The sequence below is a fragment of the Lepidochelys kempii genome, chromosome 1, assembly GCF_965140285.1.
Source record: "Lepidochelys kempii isolate rLepKem1 chromosome 1, rLepKem1.hap1, whole genome shotgun sequence".
Classification (NCBI taxonomy): domain Eukaryota; kingdom Metazoa; phylum Chordata; order Testudines; family Cheloniidae; genus Lepidochelys; species Lepidochelys kempii.
In genome coordinates, this window is record NC_136380.1 from 248900890 (window position 1) to 248919786 (window position 18897).

An 18897-nucleotide genomic window follows, 5' to 3' on the forward strand; every position below is an offset into this window, starting at 1 on the left:
GAGCATGAGGGAAGATACTGCGCAAGTGCGGGTCAACAGACACTGCTTGGAAAAACTTCCAGACTCAGGCACATGGCGTGCATGCATACCCACATGTGGAATACAGACCTGAAGAATGTCCAGGAACAATAAGTAACCTCCTCTTCCCAGGCCCTTGATCTAACCACAAAGAAACATTCCCTCTCTTAAATTTTAAATATTCCATCTAATGTTAGCCATACATTAGGACATACATTTGAACTATGAATCATTCAGTCTAGATGACATGCATTTGAAGGACTGAGGATTTTCTGTATTCCCCTTTATTTGTCCCCATTCATCTCTCGTCTACCCCATACTGTGCTGATGAACTAATCCATTCAAAATAGCCTTGATGCACTTCCCGCACGTAGGGTCAATACCATTTCAAGCATCAGTCAGAGGGAAGCACTAGAGACATGAAGAGTGCTTGCTCTCTTTCCCCAGGAGGTGAGAATGCTGCCGCCACAGCCCCCCTGGCCCCAGAAAGCAATGAGCTTGAGACTCAAACATGCTTTGAAAAAATAATTTAGACTTTTCCTTTAAATTGATGCCAGTCTTGAAATCTCCTACACCACAGTGTTTCTAATGGGGCCAAAGTGGCAGCATTTAATAACAGCTTCCTTGCAGATTTCCTTCTGAAGCACTGACTTCAGTGAGTTATCTTAAAGCCACAATATGTTGCAAACACCCACCCAAAGACTATTGGTCTAATAAAAGATATTACCTCACCCAAAGACTGACATCCTCCTAGTACAACTCATTCACCATAGTGGGATTTGCATTACTAGTTGTTCTTTGGGCTTAGTGTGAATCACTGGAGAAGACAGCCCAGTTCAAGTTCACAAATTAATCACATTAATCATTAACCACAAAAAAAAAATCAGAAATAATGTATTTTTAAAAAAAAGACAGCACTTGATACTCAATGCAAATTAACACTGTTTCCTAAGGAGTTCTCTACTTGAGTCAAAATACGTCTTCTAACTTCAATATTTAAAATAGAGCAGTCTAAAAGGTGTTCCTTCTACAGCATTAACTACCTGCTATAAGCAAATTGATAGGGTAAGGGATATTTATCCCATCCACAGTGGACTAGGATTTATTACCATGTATTACACATTTCCAAACATAAATAAAAATTAATAAATTAAGACTATCTGTGAGTCACAAACTAACTGGTGCACAGAGCTATTGTACTTACTGGTGGATGTACTACTGCCCTCTAATGGATAGACTGAGACAGGCTCCAGCATGCATATTGTGTCCAGAATCCTACTGTCCAGGCCTCTTTATGTTCAATTTTAAACTAAAATGTACAAAAAATATGAATCAACCAAATAGGTGACTTCATATAATTAATGTTATTGCCCCGTAATCTACACCCAGGGTTCGCCCTGCACTTTTACCATGATGTCTGATTAACCACTCCTTCCTAGACTCTACTCTGCCATTCCTTGTCTTGGTACTTCCTTCATCTCAAGTTCCCACGCCTAGAATATCCACCCTGGTTTTGTACCCCATGTAATGCTCCTTCAAACCCCTCTTCAAGACTCACCTCTTTTGGTCAGCTTAGTACCCTCCTCCTAGACATTGTCCAAGCCAAAATATTACTTTATTAAGAACCAAAAGCCAAGAAAGCTCTAAAAAGACATGTTCATAACACTCAGCTTATCTTTCAATCTTTCTTTGTTGCCACCCTCCAATACCTCCCATTCCCCCCCCCCTTTGCTCTTCTTCTCCCTCATTGTGTCAGTCTAATTTAGATTATAAACTGCTCAGAGCAATACATCACTTTATTTGCCAGTAAAGCAGTATGCACACCTACAGTACTGCATCTTCTTCAAGTGATGTCTCCAATGTAGAGGCTGTTGACCACCAACTTCCATCTTTTGCAGTCACAACAAAGTTGTAAAACTTCCACTCTTTTTTGGATACCAATCCACCTGATGACATTTCCAATGTAACTGACCCTCTTTCTTTCTCTTCCTGGTTTTCCTGTGATCATGTCTGATAGTATGAGTGCTGAAATGTCCATAAAAAGATGTTAGTCTTTTACCTAGGGTCTCAAGTAATTTTACTCTTTTTAATCTTTCCCATCATTTCTTCATTCATATGTCTACACACACAGCACTGCAGTGGCACAACTATACCAATACAGCTATGCTGCTACAGCACGTCTGGTCAAGACACTCCATGCTGGCGGGAGAGAGCTCTCCCATCAACATAAAAAAAACACCCCAGCGAGCCGCAGAAGCTCTCCCACTGACATAGAGCTGTGCACACAAGCGCTTATGTTGGTGTGACTTATGTCACTCAGGAGGGTGGTTTATTCATGCCCCCGAGCGACATAAGTTATGCTGACATAGGCTATCCATATGTAGCACTTCAGCATTCTAGTGCAGATGTGCAGTTTTAAATTTTGACAACACAGAAGTCTTTGGAAGTTGCTGAATATATATTTTACAAGCTGTATCCCTCTCTTGATTTCTTTATCACATCTCCTGTCTGATGTTGTTAGATCCCTTAAATAGGGGAACCTATTCACTTGTTCCACCACTCAACCACCAAAGTATAGAGGTTGCCTGCTTTGTGCATCACTGTTTACTTACTTACTATTGCATAAATAATAAAAATAAAAGACTGATTAAAAACAAGTAGCTCTTCTTTGTGCTCTGAACAGCATCAACCTCAGGAACAGGGTGAAGTGAAAGCCTTGTGAACCCACTCTGTTTCTTCATCCTGTATCTTCTTGTGTTCACCATCCTGTGCTGGAATGGAGGTCGATAAGGAATATAGAAGAGAATGCCATGGAAACAGGGACACAGAAATGCTTATGTCTTTACCACCACCACTCAAGTCTCCTTCCACCTTGGACAGCAAAGATCCCCGCTCTGTGACTAGAGGAGCTCATAATAAAGTACCAGCCAAGTGATCACCCATGCACTATATCATTAACAATGGTCCCAGATGGTGGGAATCTTCCATTCCAGCCCATTCACCTTAGCAAATGATTAATGGTCTTGGAATTCAACTAGGACCATAGAAACAGGAGCATGATCACTTGTGGATCATTGGGAACAATTCTGTATTTGAATGAGTAGTGTGCTACAGAACTGTAAGGCTGTCAGAACAGTGCTTAGCACTACCATAGGCAATTAATAAAAAGAAAAGGGGTACTAGTGGCACCTTAGAGACTAACCAATTTATTGCTCATGAAAGCTTATGCTCAAATAAATTGGTTAGTCTCTAAGGTGCCACTAGTACTCCTTTTCTTTTTGTGAATACAGACTAACACGGCTGCTACTCTGAAACCTGTAATAGGCAATTAATATTATTGCACTTCTTACCTACTGTAAGTACTACTGTACTTAATATAGGCAAGACCTCAGGAAGAACAAGTTCTGCAGTCAGAAGTACTCTACCAATGATTCCCTCCACTAGTCCCATAAAGTCTAGGAACTAGCAGATCTTAAACTTCTTGATGGGCACTAGAGAGAGAAAGGCAATCTCTCAGACCATTTACAGCTTCACAGATTGTAAACAGTACCTTACTTTCTAGGTGCAATGTAACAGGCACTAAGTGGAAACTTACATTTGTGCTTTGTTGACTATTGTGACTTTGTTTTCCTGTAAGTTTGTACAGTTCCTAGCTGAATGGGGCTATAATCCTGACAGCTCTTTGCATGCTACCATAATAACTAATATGAATACATATAGTAGTAATGGATGAGAAACTGATGAGAAAACAATTTTTTACTTTACTACAGTATTGGTCTAAGACTAAATAACATTTGGTTGTTGTTTTGTTGACAGAAGGAACAATTGATTTGCAAACAGAAATATACGCCCTGATTCTGTACTTATGTACATGCTTAAATTTATTCCTACAATGGGAACTCTCATGTCCACAAATTTAAGCATGTGCATGCTTGCAGGGCAGACGCAACATTGAGATGAAGGGGAAGATCTTTCTAGCAGGACTGCTTCATGATGGAGCCAGTGGCATGATGAATAACGATAGATCAGAACCCAGTAGGTTTGAATCTTGCCTGAGTCATGAGTTACTGCAGCTTTTATAGTGTAGCAGTTCTAACGTTTGCCTAAGGCATTAGATGTCCCTTAGCTTGAAACCAAGCAGGATTATTTTAGGGAATCAGACACCCCAGTGATTACGCTACATACAAACTTAAATGGAAATAGAACCTTTACAATAGGCACATTTTTAGGCCAACTAACACTGAAAGGGAAACTGGAAATGGAAAGCACCTGTTAGGCCATCTAGTCTGTGCCTTGCCAGCGTCGGATTGTTCTGTGCCATGCATTTGCTCATTCATTATCCCTTTTAATAAGGTGGTTGTTCCAAGCAGGTAATTCACTTATTTAAAATAGTGGCAGAAGATACGCGGCATCTACTGACATTCAGGCATCAGCTTTTAGGGTGGCAGGTAGATGCCCTGGCGCAAAGCTCCCTGCGGGGGAAAGGGCTGCTGAGCAGCGCGCAAAGAGCCCCCTTCTAAATGAATGCCTCGAGGGCGCTGCAGACGGGGCGCGGCATCCGTCCCCTTAGCCCCTGGGGGGCTGACTGAACCCCCCCTGCCTGCCCTAAGGAGCAGGCAGCGGCTGCCTAGCAGAGCTCTCCCCGGGCGCGTGCCCCCTGCCCGCCGCCCCTCTCCCAGGGAACCGCGTGCCGGGCGCGTGCCCCCTGCCCGCCGCCCCTCTCCCAGGGAACCCCGTGCCGGGACGCCCCCCTCAGACGGTGAGAACCAGCCGCCTCCCGCCCAAGAAGAGAAGGCGATCCAGCAGCAGGCGCGCACGCGCGGGGACGCAGCGCCCCGGCCCCGCCCTCGGCACAGCAACAACCAACCTACCCTGACGTCACCCGCACAAAGAAGAAGGGCTCCGTGCGGGCGGCGTTCATAGCGCGCATGCGCACGGCTCACTCAGTCCGCTTGCGTTGGGGTGGTTACCGGGAACCGCCGCTGGATGGCTTCCCCGTCGCAGCCCGGAGAGTTGAGCGGGAGGGACGCTTCCGGTGGAGTGGCGGCTGAATGACAGGCAGGGCGGAGAGGTGAGGCCAGAGTGGTGGGGGGGGGGGCGGGTGTCTGTGAGGCCTGGTTAAGGGGAAAGCGGGGAGCCCAGGAGGCTGTGCGCAAGGGGGGGGGGGCGCTACTGCGTGTGTTGGGGGGAGGGGTAATTGGGGGGGGAGGGGCTCGTGCGTGTATATATTGCGGGAGGGGTACCGGGGGGGGGAGGAGTGGTCGATGGGAGGGGCGTGTGTGTGTGTGTATATTGTGGGAGGGGGCTCCTGTGTGCTCTGATGTGGGAAGGAGGAGTGCTGCTGTGCAGGGGGCTTCGGTGCCTGTTGGGTGGGGTGGAGGAGAAGCTTGTCTGTGGTGTGAGGGATAGCAGCTGTACCTCGCTATAACCAACAGCTTAGTGTAGGGGGTGAATGTATTGGCCCTGAACTGTACCAGGGGTTCCCAGCCACAGAGACGTGTTACGATGTCCCCACCATGGGTACTGTAGGCTTTTGCAATTGATGCTCGCCATGGTATCCATCAGGATGCAGCAATGAGATGAAATGTTTCACTGTTTAAATTTAAGTAAATAGAATTGTGTTGACTTTTTAAAAATAAAACTAATGGGAACATTTTTGTTTTAATTTGGTACTGTAACCCAACCCCTTTATTTTTGCTTGTCAAAATCTAAACTGTGCCTCCTACCTAGAATGCTAGTGTCCTTCCTCTTCATGGAAAGCACTTGAAAATAATGTAGGGCCCTTCGAATGGACAGCAATGTAGCATTAAGAATCAGTTCACATTTTATCAGAAGCTGTTGGAAGGAGACAGATGGCTATTGTTGATGGGGATCGCTCTCTTCTGCTTCTGGCCTTTAGACAATCTCTAAACACATTGTCAGGTTAAAAATTTTATTAATAAAGGAGAACTAATCCTGTGGTCTGCAGGTCTTTTTAAAGACCGTACTATGGGGGGGCCAGAGTGGAGGAAGGGGGAGAGGCAATATGGGGGAGGAGTTAATAGGAGCAAAGGAGAGGGAAAGAGTGGCAGTCATGAGGAAAGGAGTGGGAAGGACAGTGAAGGAGTGGGATAAGGTCAGGGCAAACAACCTGTCAGAAAACAGCATTCAGTGTTAAACTGCTAGCAGTCAGTTTGATAACATCACTGTCATGAAGAAGTGTGGCCCAGCCCCTAGCGCTGCTAGCTCACAGGTGGGCGATCTATGGCTAGCGGGCCAGCTCGCCAGCCAATTTAATCCAGCCCTCGAGCTCCCTCTGGGGAGCTGGGTCAGGGGCCGCTCCGCACAGCTCCTGGAAGCAGCGGCATGTCCCTCCTCTGGCTCCTATGCATAAGGGCAGCCTGGGGGCTCCGCACGCTGCCCCCGGAGCTCCCATTGGTCAGGAACTGCGGCCAATGGGAGTTGCAGGGGCAGCATCTGCAGACGGGGCAGGGCACAGAACTGCTTGGGGCGGGGGCATCGTGTGGTATCAGTAGTCTTTCACCTACTAGGCTCAGACTTTCCATCTGCTTCTCACAGAAACTCAGGTCACCAAGGAGACCAGTTTGGATAGCTCTTCAGACACTTGTGGGAGTTTTCAACTTTTACTCATTTCATCTCTGTGGTATTCTTAGATTAGACAGGATTAGCTAAGGACTCCAACCTTGGATTAGGCTATTTAGAAGATCCCAACAGGGACTATTAAATTAAAAGCCCATCACCATTCTGCTGTCTTGCATCATTTAGGAGCTAAGAGTGGTTTCATCTCTCCTGGCACAGTGGAAAAGGGAGACTGAAGAGGGTTGGTTGTGGCACAGTAGAATGCATTGGTATCTGTGAAGGTGGTGGCCAATGCAAAATAATAATCAATCCCACACTCCTTTTTAGGTCTGGCCTACAAATGCAGGACTTCAGGATATCTTTTTAGAAAGGGCCAGTGCTGTGATTCAGCATGGCTGTGTGATGTTCTCTAGCTGCTGGAGAACGAGAGCCACTGTAGCACAGGAGAGATTTAAGAACTCTACCATGTGTAGCCCATGGTTGTGATAAACTGAGGTGCTGGACTGCAGCCATTCCAAAGCTGTTCTCTTCTCACATTAGGACACTGCTTTGCCTTAAAGCCCCTGACACTTTGCTTGACCTCCCATTGTAGTTCTTCTCATATTTTCTTTTGACCCAGAACTCTTCATTATTCTTTGGGTGCTGAATTCACTTCCTCCCCCTGTTTCGTCTCGCTATTGAGCACCAGTCGGAGCAAATCTAAGGAGGCGATTGTGCACCAGCTCATCCGCTATGTAGAAGCCCACGTGGGGTAATATTTACTTCTAGATAATGTTATTAAACAAAATGTTCCCTATTAATTTAGTTAAATCTGCTTGGCTCTGTCCTACAGATTGTCTTCACTGTTCCCTTTATCCATCTCTTCAATATTTTATGCTCATCTTGATTCTGTTGTTGGTTTCTGGATGCAGTTGTGAAATGCTTTTTAAAAGAAAACAAGCACTGTAAACTTTAAAGTCAATCTAGTGCTCATGAAAGAAGGCGGACAGCTCTAGAGATTTAAACCATCACCTATTCACCAGACAGGCATGATATGGGCAGCACAAGGGGTTTGAAGTCATTACAGAGTCATAGGAATCCCGTATGATCTTGTTCACTAACCCTATATGACATAAATTGCTTGAAACTCCACTGCCAGGAATATCCCAAGCAGAGGATTGTACCTCTGTGCCTCATATACAATGTGTCCTCAGGGGAGCTGACTGCAATAACAGAGAAAAGCGGATTTAATCCTCTTCTATGTATGTACTATTCCTATTTCCGTAGGTTTGACAGCTATAAACAGGAGTATCAGAGGGCAGTCTGCTGCTGAAGGCAAGACAAAAGGGTTAATCTTTTCCTTCTCTCTCTCTTTCATTTGTCTCATCCTGTGTAGCTGCTTCCCCATTGATCCCAGCAAGTAGAGTGAAACTAACAAGGATTGTCAGGTTCATTAAGTGGAGAGTAGCAGCTTGAGAGCTATTCTGTGGGGAAGAACAAATTTAAATAGAGAAGAAGATGAGGAAAGAAATGGGGAAGGAGAAATGTGAAGAGAGGAAGAGAGCTGAAGAAAAACATCAAAGGGATCATTAGGGGGGAGAGAGAATTGCTCTTGTGGTCTAGCAGTAATGTTTAGAGTATCACTCTGAGAGCATCTTATATTCTAGAGATTCCGTTTGGCTGTCTGAAGGAGCAGAAGTGAGGGACTCTGGAGGGAGTCTCCTTGGTTGGAGGGAAGTTTGCTGACATGTTGGCTCTCTTGGAAAAGAGAAGGCAAAAGTGGAAAATTTGGATTTTCCTTTTCCTTTGCCTCCAAAAGAAATAGTTGGAGGAGGGAGGTGCTTTAAACAAAAGGACAGATATGCGAGAAAACGGACAGAAAACAACATCATGGTGGAGGACGTGCATGAAATCCAAAGAAATGAGGAATGGGAGAAAGAGATGGAGGTATGAATCCATCAATGGGAACTGGGTGCCTAAAAATCTTTTGAGGATCTTGGCCTGAGTCTTCATGCCATTTAATCCCTGGCTTCTCTGCAGAAACTACCAAATTAAGTGATGTCTCTATATGGAGAACTGTGTACGGTATTAGGAATTAGACTAATTTTACATAGAGCTGGGATGACAAACCTCAGATGTGCTAAAAGTGATACCTAATGTGTTTTATGGTTATGCCAATGACATTGGCATTAGCTGTGTTGCAGTGAGAAATGCAGCCTCAAGCATGATGCCCTCATCCTGTGTGAATTACAAGTGTGATTTGAGGGTGGAAGAAGGATCATACTGGCAAATGCTTGGGATCCTGGAACATCTCAAAGAGCTGCAGTTTTTCCTCTTCCTTCTGTAGGGAAGTGTGTATATGTGTGCGTGTCCATTCTTTGCCCAGAGATGTCTGCTCTTTCCAATTATGCCTTGCGGATGGCCCGCCTGAGTGCCCGGATATTTGGAGAAGTTGTCAGGCCAACAGACAATAAGTCCATGAAAGTAGTGAAGCTGTTCAGCGAGCAGCCCCTCGCCAAACAGAAGGAGGTCTACGATTGGTATCCCCCTCACAACACCTACTTCGCCCTCATGAAGAAACTCCGCTTCTTTGGCCTCTACAGGTGATCCATGTGTGTAATGTGGGGGTTGGGGGAATGGACTGAATGAGTTGTGGATTCTATTAGGGTTGTGTTAAAGCAGCAGCAGCAGCACTATTAAAATGGTGCAGATCAGAAGACAGACAGTCCAAATAGAAGAAGCACTTTTTTGCTGTGCTTGGTGTGGGAAGAATAGAGTAAAATGTGAGCTGGTTGTTCGATAGTTTTTCCTATTTGGATGCACTGAACCTCTTTTGTGGGCAAGAGTTCATAGACCAATGGGTGTAGTTAAGCAATCACGTGTCAATGTGGGACATGCTTTTTCTATCTCAGCAGTTCTCAAACCGTGGGTTGGGACTCCAAAGTGGATCACGACCCTGTTTTAATGGGGTTGCCAGAGCTGACATTAGACTTGCTGGGGCGGCCTGGGCCCAAAACTGAAACCTGAGCACAGGTTTCACCCTGGGCTTTTGCCTTTCCCCCCCCCCACCCCCACCCCCCGAGGCTGCGGGGCTCAGGTGGGCTCAGGCTTTGTCGTAGTCTCCCTTCCCCCTGGTTTATGTGATAATTTTTGTTATCAAAAGGGGGTCGTGGTGCAAGAAAAGTTTGAGAACCCTTGTTCTAGCTGTTTGGGGCAGGGGCCTTATCCATTAAGAAGACAGTGCTTTGCAAATCTGATGAATGATGAGTGTGATGTCTGTCTGCAGAACAGAAGCTAAAACAACAATTATGCGGTGTGCTGTTCTTTCAAGGAGCTGCAAAAGATTTATAGCGTGTTAACACACCAACTGCTAAAATACTCTTACCCTGGCTACTTCAGCACCTACCTTGAAATTTGGTGGTGATTGATTTTTCTTTGGGTTTTAAAAAACTAGGTCATCTTCAAACCATCCAAAATGAAGGAAAATTGTTTTCCAAATGTAGGTGGACACAACTGACTAGAAACATTTATATTCAAGCTTCTAAATGAGTATTACAATTTTGAATAAGAAAACACTGAACCGATTTACCTGTAGATATTCTTTGAGGCAGTTAAATACAGCCCTTTCTCTGGCCAAATGGCATGGAATTTATAGGAGTTTCTTTAGTAGGTAGAATTTGTTTCTATTTCTAGTATGGTATAGTGAGCATTGCCTGCACTATTGTAAGAACAACACTTCCTAGAGTAACTTCCTCTTGGCACAAAACACCAAACTATAAACTGTGCTCGCTGAAGTGTCTTGTTTCTTGCGTATGCTCAGAGAGGCCTGTAATGGCTCAGGCATGCTATTCAGAAACAAATGTTGTGGCAGGCAGTAGATGTTAGACACAGGTCTAGAGATCAAGTGGGCCTGGGAATAATTCATCAGCTTTTCTGGAAGTATTAAAAATAGCAGGGAAGCAGCCTCAGACCAGCTTGAGGTGCTGCTACCCATTTTCCCACACTTTGCACTGCTAAGTTACATTTGGGTGGCAGATGGAGTGGAATTTATTTAAAGGGTTCTCCAGGATGTCCTATCCTGTCCTTCCCCACTCCTGTTCACTTTTTTACTGCTTTTTTACGGCACCTAGCGCTGGTGGGTCCTGCTTCATGACTAGGGCTCCTAGGCACTGTGATAATACAAATAAATAATAAAGATCCCACTGGTGGATATAGATTCCTCCAGAACCCATCAGTGGAATCAATTGAGAGCAATGACAGGTATAACTGCAGCCTGCCCTGCCTCTCTCCTCAGGAGCTAATGACCCAAACTTGAGTCTCTGCATGGCATTACAACACAAGACGAGACTTCTGATTGGAAGGGGGGACATTCTGATTTTTGTCTCTTGTTGATTTTGTATTTTACTTCCCATTTGAGCACAATGGATCAATAAATATACTGAATGAAATATATATCATTTGTTACTGATGAAGGCAATGTTGTTAATTTCATAAGTACCAAAGAAAATATTTCAAATTATTCCGTGAGTGTTTGCAATGTTATTGCTAACAGTAAATGTAATGAGATTCAATATCTGCTTCATTCTCTAACACATCTGGACAACCATCAGACTTGCCTGGGAATAGGTATGGGTGGGGGGGTTGGAGAACATTGGATAAACAACAAAACTGCAAGCCAGGAAATTTGAATCCTGTTTCTCATTCTTCCACAGACTTGGTGTGACTGAGCAAGTCCCTTCACTTCTAAGTCTTGGTTTCCCCCACCTTTTAAAATAGAATAACACTACCTCACATGTTGGTGATAGGCTTCATTCCTTAATTTCTGTTAAGTACTTTGTGATTCTTGAATGGATGGTGCTGCTGTAATGCAAAATATCATGTTATTGTTTTGTTTTCCTCTTGATGTAAAACACACTAGGATAGTGTACACATTGTATAATATTTAGTTTAGTTCTCATCTTGTTTAATGTACATCTCTCCATTCTTCGAGGTGGGAATCTACCATTCTGAGTGGGAAGTATTGGCTGCCAGAACCCACTGCACTCTCGTTCTTTTGGAAGAAGTTAAATTTAACCCTCTTCCCTCTCTTTCCTCCATCCAGAGATGAACATCAAGATTTTAAGGAAGAGATGAGACGGCTGAGAAAGCTCCGTGGTAAAGGAAAACCCAAGAAAGGAGAAGGAAAGAGAGCTACCAAGAAGAAATAGAGCTACTTTGGAAATGCAACAGACTACTTTGGAAATGTCAGAGTAAAAGCAACCCTATCTCTTTCTTCCCAGCCAGAGGTGGCTTTGCATGCAGCTGAGTTCCTGGCTGCAGTGGGGAAGGGGTGTAAGCAGTCTGTCAGATATTAAACTCTGAATTGAACTCTGTTTTTACTAGGCCTCTTTGAGCACTCAGGTTTTTGGGGGATGATTTTTTTTTTCCACCAGTGACTGTATGTATGAGAATCGTTCAGTATGTTCCAGCACCCATGATGATGATTATTTGGGTTTCAATTGCTATTGGAGCCCTTTTCTACCTGAGTCAGCAATAAAAAAAAACCAGTCTACATTTTTGGTATTCGCATCTGCTGCTTTCACTCCTTATTTCTTTGGCTTTTCACTTTCGCCAAAATACTACATGTTCTATCTTCTTTCATTCATTAAGTATGTTTTACCTCTTTGTATTGATCCCAGTGCTGTTTGGTTCAGACTCAGTAAGAATGATGCCTTCTGCTACTGTGTAGTCTGGAACATCAATTTATAATGCATGCAGCTTTACCCACCCTATCCTTTACCTTGGTGGTTGCTTTTATTTAATGCTAGAAACTGTTCATTTGCATCATGCACTGGAGGGCACTTCCTGGTCTCCTCCTTGCCCACAGCACTCTCATTGTACTATGTGTAATTAGATCTACAGATGATAGAAGTTGTGGTGTGAGGATTCTAAATTGCTTCCAAGTTCTAGTCCCCACCAAATGAATTACTGTTAAATATGTATTACTCCAAAAGGAGATCAGACAAGGATGTTTGTTTGTCTGTAAGGACATGTATGTATTATTCCAGAAGGAAATTAACTCAAGTTCATTGATATTGGGGGTACCTTTATATCTAGGCTCCTGCAGCGTTATCCATATTCACAGCTATGTGTCTCCTTACCCTTCTTTTGTCTGTCTTCCTGTCTATTCGTTCCCTTTACGTGGGTGCAGCAGCAGAAAATACATCCACATCTGTTCCTCCTGCTCCCTGTGTTTTAGGTGTACCTTTCTGGCCCTTTTCCCACTTTAATGCTGATGCCTTCTCTTCCAAGCCTATAGGCACAGCTCTTTCCCCACTTGCACAATGTACTGCTAACAGTACTCCCTTGGCTGCCTTCCTGGATGTGGCAAGTGAATTAGCAGGAGAGGGCCAAGTTAAAAGGCTTGTGTGCATGATGGGGGAGAATGTAGTACGTAGCAAGCCTTCAAACTCCAGAGGCACCTACTGAAATAAACATCTTCTGCATACCCTGGAACATACAGACGCACGCTGAATGTAAAAATCATCAGGGTTTGTACTCTTCCCTGTGTATCTATACCACATGAACTTGAGAATGGGGGTAACTTGATAGGTATGCTCCAACTGGAGATACCCAGTAGAAATTCGTGTGTGCGTCTATGCATTCATGGTCATGTTAGGGATGAGGTTTTATATAGACAATCCAAATTCAAAAATATGGCTTCTGGAGCTTACCATCCACTCCTTGTGCAGCTCTAGTGTTTAGTATTCCAATACATGAGATTTTCTATGTATCTTATATTACTTAATCCTTATTTTATGGTGTCTTCCCTGGCAAACAGTAATCAACTAGGTTTTCTCTCTCTCTCACTAACTATATGTGTGTTTAGAGTGCTGAGATACAGTTGGAGAGGAGACTTTAACTTTGTTTCTAGACTTTTGAGCATTTAAAAATCTCCACTAATAAATTATGTAATATTTTTTCCAATTCATACTACAGTATACAAATGAGCACCCATCACAAATTCTGGCCACCTTTGGCAAATGTCTAAAAAATAATAAACCAACTCCAGCACCTACACGCAAACAACCACTACCCTCCTCTCAGTCGCCCCCACTCCCAACTCCTTGCAGGGCCGAGAGAAGAGATGGTTCTTGCAGCATGCCCTGAATAATAAACTTAGGCTATGAACTGAAACTGCAGGGCAGTGAGTTTCAAAGGCATAGATTTCCCCCAGAAATCACCTCCCAGCAGCCCTATCTCTCTTATCGTAAAGGGGCTTTATCTATCTGAAATATTTATATGGTCCTCTTTACTGTAGTATCAGAGTACCTCATAATGATTAATACATTTATCCTCACAATGCCCCCATTCGGTAGGGAAGTGTAACTATCCTCATTTTACAGATGGAGAGCTGAGAAAGAGAGATTCTAAGATTCTCTACACTGCAATATAAGAACTGTGACTTGGCCACAGCTGGCCCAGATCAGCTGACAAGGGCTTTTGGGGCTAAAAATTGCAGTGGAGATGTTTGGACTCAGGTGCCTGGCCTCTAAAACCCTGTGAGGGAGTGGGCTCAAAAACTGGGCTCCAGCCTAAGCCAGAATGTCTACTTTGCATTTTTTAGGCCTGCAGCCACCCTGTGAGGCGGAGTCAGCTGAGCCAGGGTATGAGACTGGATGCTGCAGGTTTTTTTATTACAGCGTGCTTCCCCCTTGTATAACCTTAGACTTTAGATCTACAGTTGTTTTTACAGTGGAATTACCTTACTTTGATATTTAGATGACATGGAGGCTGAGTGCACCTGAAATAATGTTGCACCTGAAATAATGTTACACCTATGCTCCAGCTCTTGATGGTGACAAACTCAGTTCATTGACCTTTAAATAAGGACCTGCAAGCAAAATGTCAGCTTTCATCTGTATCCTGAACAGGTTTATCGAGGTATCTTGGGCAATTTATATCACAAGGTAGGAGGGTCAGTGTCACGGTTTATTTCAAGTGAGGCATGACTGTCAGAGGAAGTGTGACACTGAGATCTAGCAAAACATTACAAAGTATAAAGAAATATGTTTCTCTATATCTGAAAATCCAGCCTTGATCTTTTGAATGCATTTGTATATTATGACAGTAACAGCAACCTTGAGTTAAGGCGGTATTTTTAAGGGTAGCAATGTTCTAAAATAGGGTTCATGAGGCTCTTTAAAACTTACTTGTTTGTATCATAATGAGAGAGTAACAGGGTGACTTGCCCCTCTAAAAGGGAGAAGGATCCAGTGCACCTGGACTGATTACCTGCTGCTCAATAGGGTTTACGGGAAAGCAACTGGGCCTTGGGAGGCGGGAGACAGCTGCAGGTGGCTGGCAGATGCCTGTTGAAACTGCAGCTAGTAAGAAGGCTGCTGAGTCAGCAGGGGAAAAGCACCAGCTGGGAGAGCTTGTAGGGAAGGCCAAACTAGGTAAGAGGTGCTGAGAGACAGACCCTCAGGGAGGAAGAGCAGTGTCTAGCTTTAGATGGGAGTGAATGAAATGAACTTAAAGGAAGGAAAGATCCTCAGGGAGGAGGGACAGAGCCCAGCTGAAACCAGGGTGAAGACTTCATATGTTTGAGTTTGCTTTTGAAAGACTTCTTGTAGGACTTAACAGATCAGAGGGGGGGAATGTTTTGAATATCCGGCCTATGTGGACTTTTTAAGGGGCCCTGAATGAAGGAGAAATTGAGGCACGGTGCTGCCAAACCATATTTGGCCAGAAGAAGGCACAACAGGGCAAGTATCTCCTTTGACAGAGACACACTGAGGACTTTCTTTGAGCAAAATAATTGACCTTGCACAGCCCTACCTTATGGGATCCAGTGTTGTCTATCTTTACATATCATGCAGCCTCCTATTATAGTTTAATAAATGCAGGTTTCTTTTGGAAACAGTGAAGAAGTTAAAATAAATACTATTGTGAATGTAGCCATGACTAGCACCACTTACTGAAAATGTGGGGCAAATTGATTATTAATAACTTGTATATTACTGTGATAGTAGAGGGGGGAAAAGAACAAGTATAACTTTTTTCACACCCTAGGCATGTGTGCATCATTCATGATAAATGTTAAATTTAAAATAATTCACCTGGCTGCGGGGGGAGGGGGAGAGTGTATTCTGTTCTACTAGTTTGAGTGCAGAATTGGGTAGCTGGAGATACGGAATATGTCCCTAGTTCTGCCAGTGAGTTGCTGTTTACTCTGTGTCACTGTGCGTCAGTTTTCCCATCTATAAATTGGAATGTTTACCTACCCCAAAGAAGTGTTTTGACGTTAAGATGCTACCTGCACTGGTAGAGTATGTCCCACTCAAAGCAGAGGTAAGCTCCTACTTGTGCAAATAGCAGCTTTGCCTGTCTACACTAGGGTCTGCACTTGTGCACCTCTGCCAATGGCTGGCTATGGTGGCTGTAACAGGAGCAAATCCACAATGTACAATGGAAAATACACTTCAAAACCTGATTTCAGAGTAATTCTTTTCACACAAGAGTTGATGACACCAGTAACACCTGAAACAAGCTGTATGGCACTCTGCATTCACTGTTCTGCTTTAGGTTTCGAGATGTTCCCTTCCAGAAGCTGCTCACTCTGGACTTAATTGGTAAGTGGGGATGGAGGGAGGTGATTTTCAAACATTTTGTTTTAAATGGTAAATGTATCTGCAACTTTTAAGTGTAAACACACATTCCCTTAGTGATTTGAGTTAAGACAGTTTTGCATACTTTTTTTTTTAACACAAAATGTGGAGGGAATGTCACTTTAGCCTCAGAATTCTATTCCCGTGTGTGGTCATTGGACACTTCTTGTACAGCTCTTGGATTGGAGCCCTCCAAGCAACACAGCTTATCAGAGAACATCTCTGAAGCCTTGTCTTCCCTACTAAAAAAAGGTCTTAAAAAAAAAAAGTCCTCCAGGCAGCTATTACTTGTGAGCAATCCCAACATGAAAACACCGTGAAAAACAAAGCACTTTTTTACCATGAGATAAATTAGGCAAGATCAAACGCAGGCACGGGTAGAGGGTTGACCTCACCTTGTGGTAAATTAAAACCTTGTCTTCACTGTGTTTGTACCTCAGGCTAGCTTGTGTGTTAGTTACCCTGAGGTAAAAAATACGCCCTTCTTTTTAGGCAGTAAAGAGAAGGTTTGGCCTGTGCCCTCTTGACTGAGAATCCTGAGTGTAAGGGCAGGCACTCTTCCTGTGCAACATCTTCTAGGGGTTGGAGGCTGTTTCATGTCTCCAAAACTACTTGCATGAAATTCCTTTATAACAGCCTTAGACTCAAAGGTCTAATTAAAAACAAGACTTAGTAAGAATGGAGGAGTAAATTAAAACAAATGGTTTACATAACCTTTGTAATTTTTATAACAGGCCAGAATTAGACTAGGTAGATACATCTTGGGCCAGAGCCTTAAGACTGACCTTTCGGGGACAGATCAGCTTGGTGGAAGAGGAGGTGTAAAGGTTGCACAGCCTGATATCTCATTTCCTGTTCCCTGTGCACTTTCTTGCCCCCTTCAAAACCAATCTGTGTTGGGGAATATGGCGGGGGGGGGAGGACTAAAAATTATTAGTCCCAAAAGGATTAATTTATGATCATAGAATAAAACGAGCCATGTGGTTAAATGCTAACTAAATAGAGACATAATTGTTTACAAATATTTGAAGCTTCTAAACATCAATGCAGCTGAGGGATTGTTTAGAATTGTCTAAGGGGATATAAATAGGACTAACGGGTTGCTGATTCTGCTGCCGCTGTTGAATCTTAATACTCTACAAGTATTAACTGTTTAATGAAATTGAGAAGGATAATTTAGGCTGAATAGTGGGGGAAACTTTCCAAGGTGGTTATATAGTGGACTGTGGATTACACCTCCTTGGCTTGAGCCATTTATTCAAAGCTAGACTGGACAAAGCTTTGGACACAGCTGGACACAGTGTAGGGAACAAGTCTATGCTGTGGGGGAGGGGAGATGTGCTAGCATCTCTAGCTGCTATGAGTCTATGAAAACAAACCTCTCCAAGGGATAAGAAATGCGGGAGGGGCTTATATCCATTATGGTGTTTTGTCTAAATCTGAAAGTTCTTTACTTCATCCCACTGCTCTTAAACCCATTTGTAAATATTTGATGGAGTTCAGTGGGTATGCCCCATTCTCCTATGTTGCTTGTCTTCTGGGCTTTTTCAGTACATAGACCTTTTAGCAGTATCAGAAGCAGAATGCATTCAGTCTGGAAAAAACGAAGAAACTTGACACAGCTGCAACGCTTCTTTTGCAGCAAAGGTAAAAGTAAACATATAAGGAACCTATTGTTTCATTACAATTCTTGCCTGGATACAGATTGATAGGGTTGCTCAGGCCAAGATTTCAGAAGTGGGTGACTTAAGTTAGGCTTTATATTCAAGCAATTAAAGAAGTGGCCTGATTTTTTTTATTTTATTTTTTAAATGCTGAGCACCCAGTATGACCCACTGATTTAATTTAGACTAATACCTGCATAAGAACTGAGGTCCAGATTCATAAAGGGAGGCAGGGACCTAAACCCCAGCTTTAGGTGCGACTGTGATCCACAAAACTCACTTTCAGCAGCTGCCTAACTCTGTAGGTGCCCAAATTCATGTGGCCCCTAAACATTCACTAAAAGTTCCCTAGGTGCCTACTTTTCTGCCTCCAGCCATGTGTAGAGTGCCTCACTCTAGGCATTACACATATTGACTCTCTTTCCCCATCTTAAGTATCCTCACACCTTCTTGCCAACTGTCTAAATGGGCCATCTTGATTATCACTACAAATGTTTTTTTCTCCTGCTAATAATCGCTTATCTTAATTAATTAGCCTTTTACAGTTGGTATGGCTACTTCTACCTTTTCATGTTCTCTGTATGTGTATATATATATCTTCTTACTATATGTTCCATTCTATGCATCCGATGAAGTGGGCTGTAGCCCACAAAAGCTTATGCTCAAATAAATTTGTTAGTCTCTAAGGTGCCACAAGTACTCCTGTTCTTTTTGCGGATGCAGACTAACATGGCTGCTACTCTGAAATCTAGGCATCTGGATGCTTGTCTCCTGTCCTACCTAAGCCCCAGTGTGATCCATGAACTGGGAGAAGATCTATCTTGCCTATGGGGCCTGAGCTGGTAGGTGTGCTCGGAGGCTGCCTACTGGCTTGAGCCCCATTCAGAATTGAGGAGGAGGTGTATCCCCTATAACTTTTAGCCCACTGGTTACAGCACTCACCCAAGATGTGGGAGACCGCAGTTCAATTCCTCCCTCTGGCTGCTGGGGAGAGAACAGGGGTCTCA

General features: G+C 43.7%; 1 protein-coding gene across 4 annotated transcripts; it reads left to right on the plus strand.

The window, feature by feature from the left end:
• The first annotated feature begins 4949 nt into the window (after positions 1 to 4949).
• MRPS33 (mitochondrial ribosomal protein S33) lies at positions 4950 to 18580 on the plus strand. Of its 4 annotated transcripts, XM_073322315.2 has the most exons (5): positions 4950 to 5089; positions 7217 to 7348; positions 7864 to 7911; positions 8924 to 9179; positions 11678 to 18580. In XM_073322315.2, exons 4-5 carry the CDS (start codon positions 8965 to 8967, stop codon positions 11781 to 11783), a joined length of 321 nt encoding a protein of 106 aa, XP_073178416.1. In that variant the 5' UTR covers positions 4950 to 5089; positions 7217 to 7348; positions 7864 to 7911; positions 8924 to 8964; the 3' UTR covers positions 11784 to 18580. The 4 variants fall into 4 exon arrangements, with proteins under 4 accessions (XP_073178416.1, XP_073178399.1, XP_073178407.1 ...); XM_073322298.2 differs by lacking the exon at positions 7864 to 7911; XM_073322306.2 differs by lacking the exons at positions 7217 to 7348; positions 7864 to 7911.
• The last annotated feature ends 317 nt before the right edge of the window (positions 18581 to 18897 follow it).

Coding starts and splice junctions, on each gene's coding strand:
- MRPS33 (XM_073322289.2), top strand. Junction 9,180..11,677: donor CGCTTCTTTGGCCTCTACAG/GTGATCCATGTG, acceptor TCCTCCATCCAG/AGATGAACATCAAGATTTTA.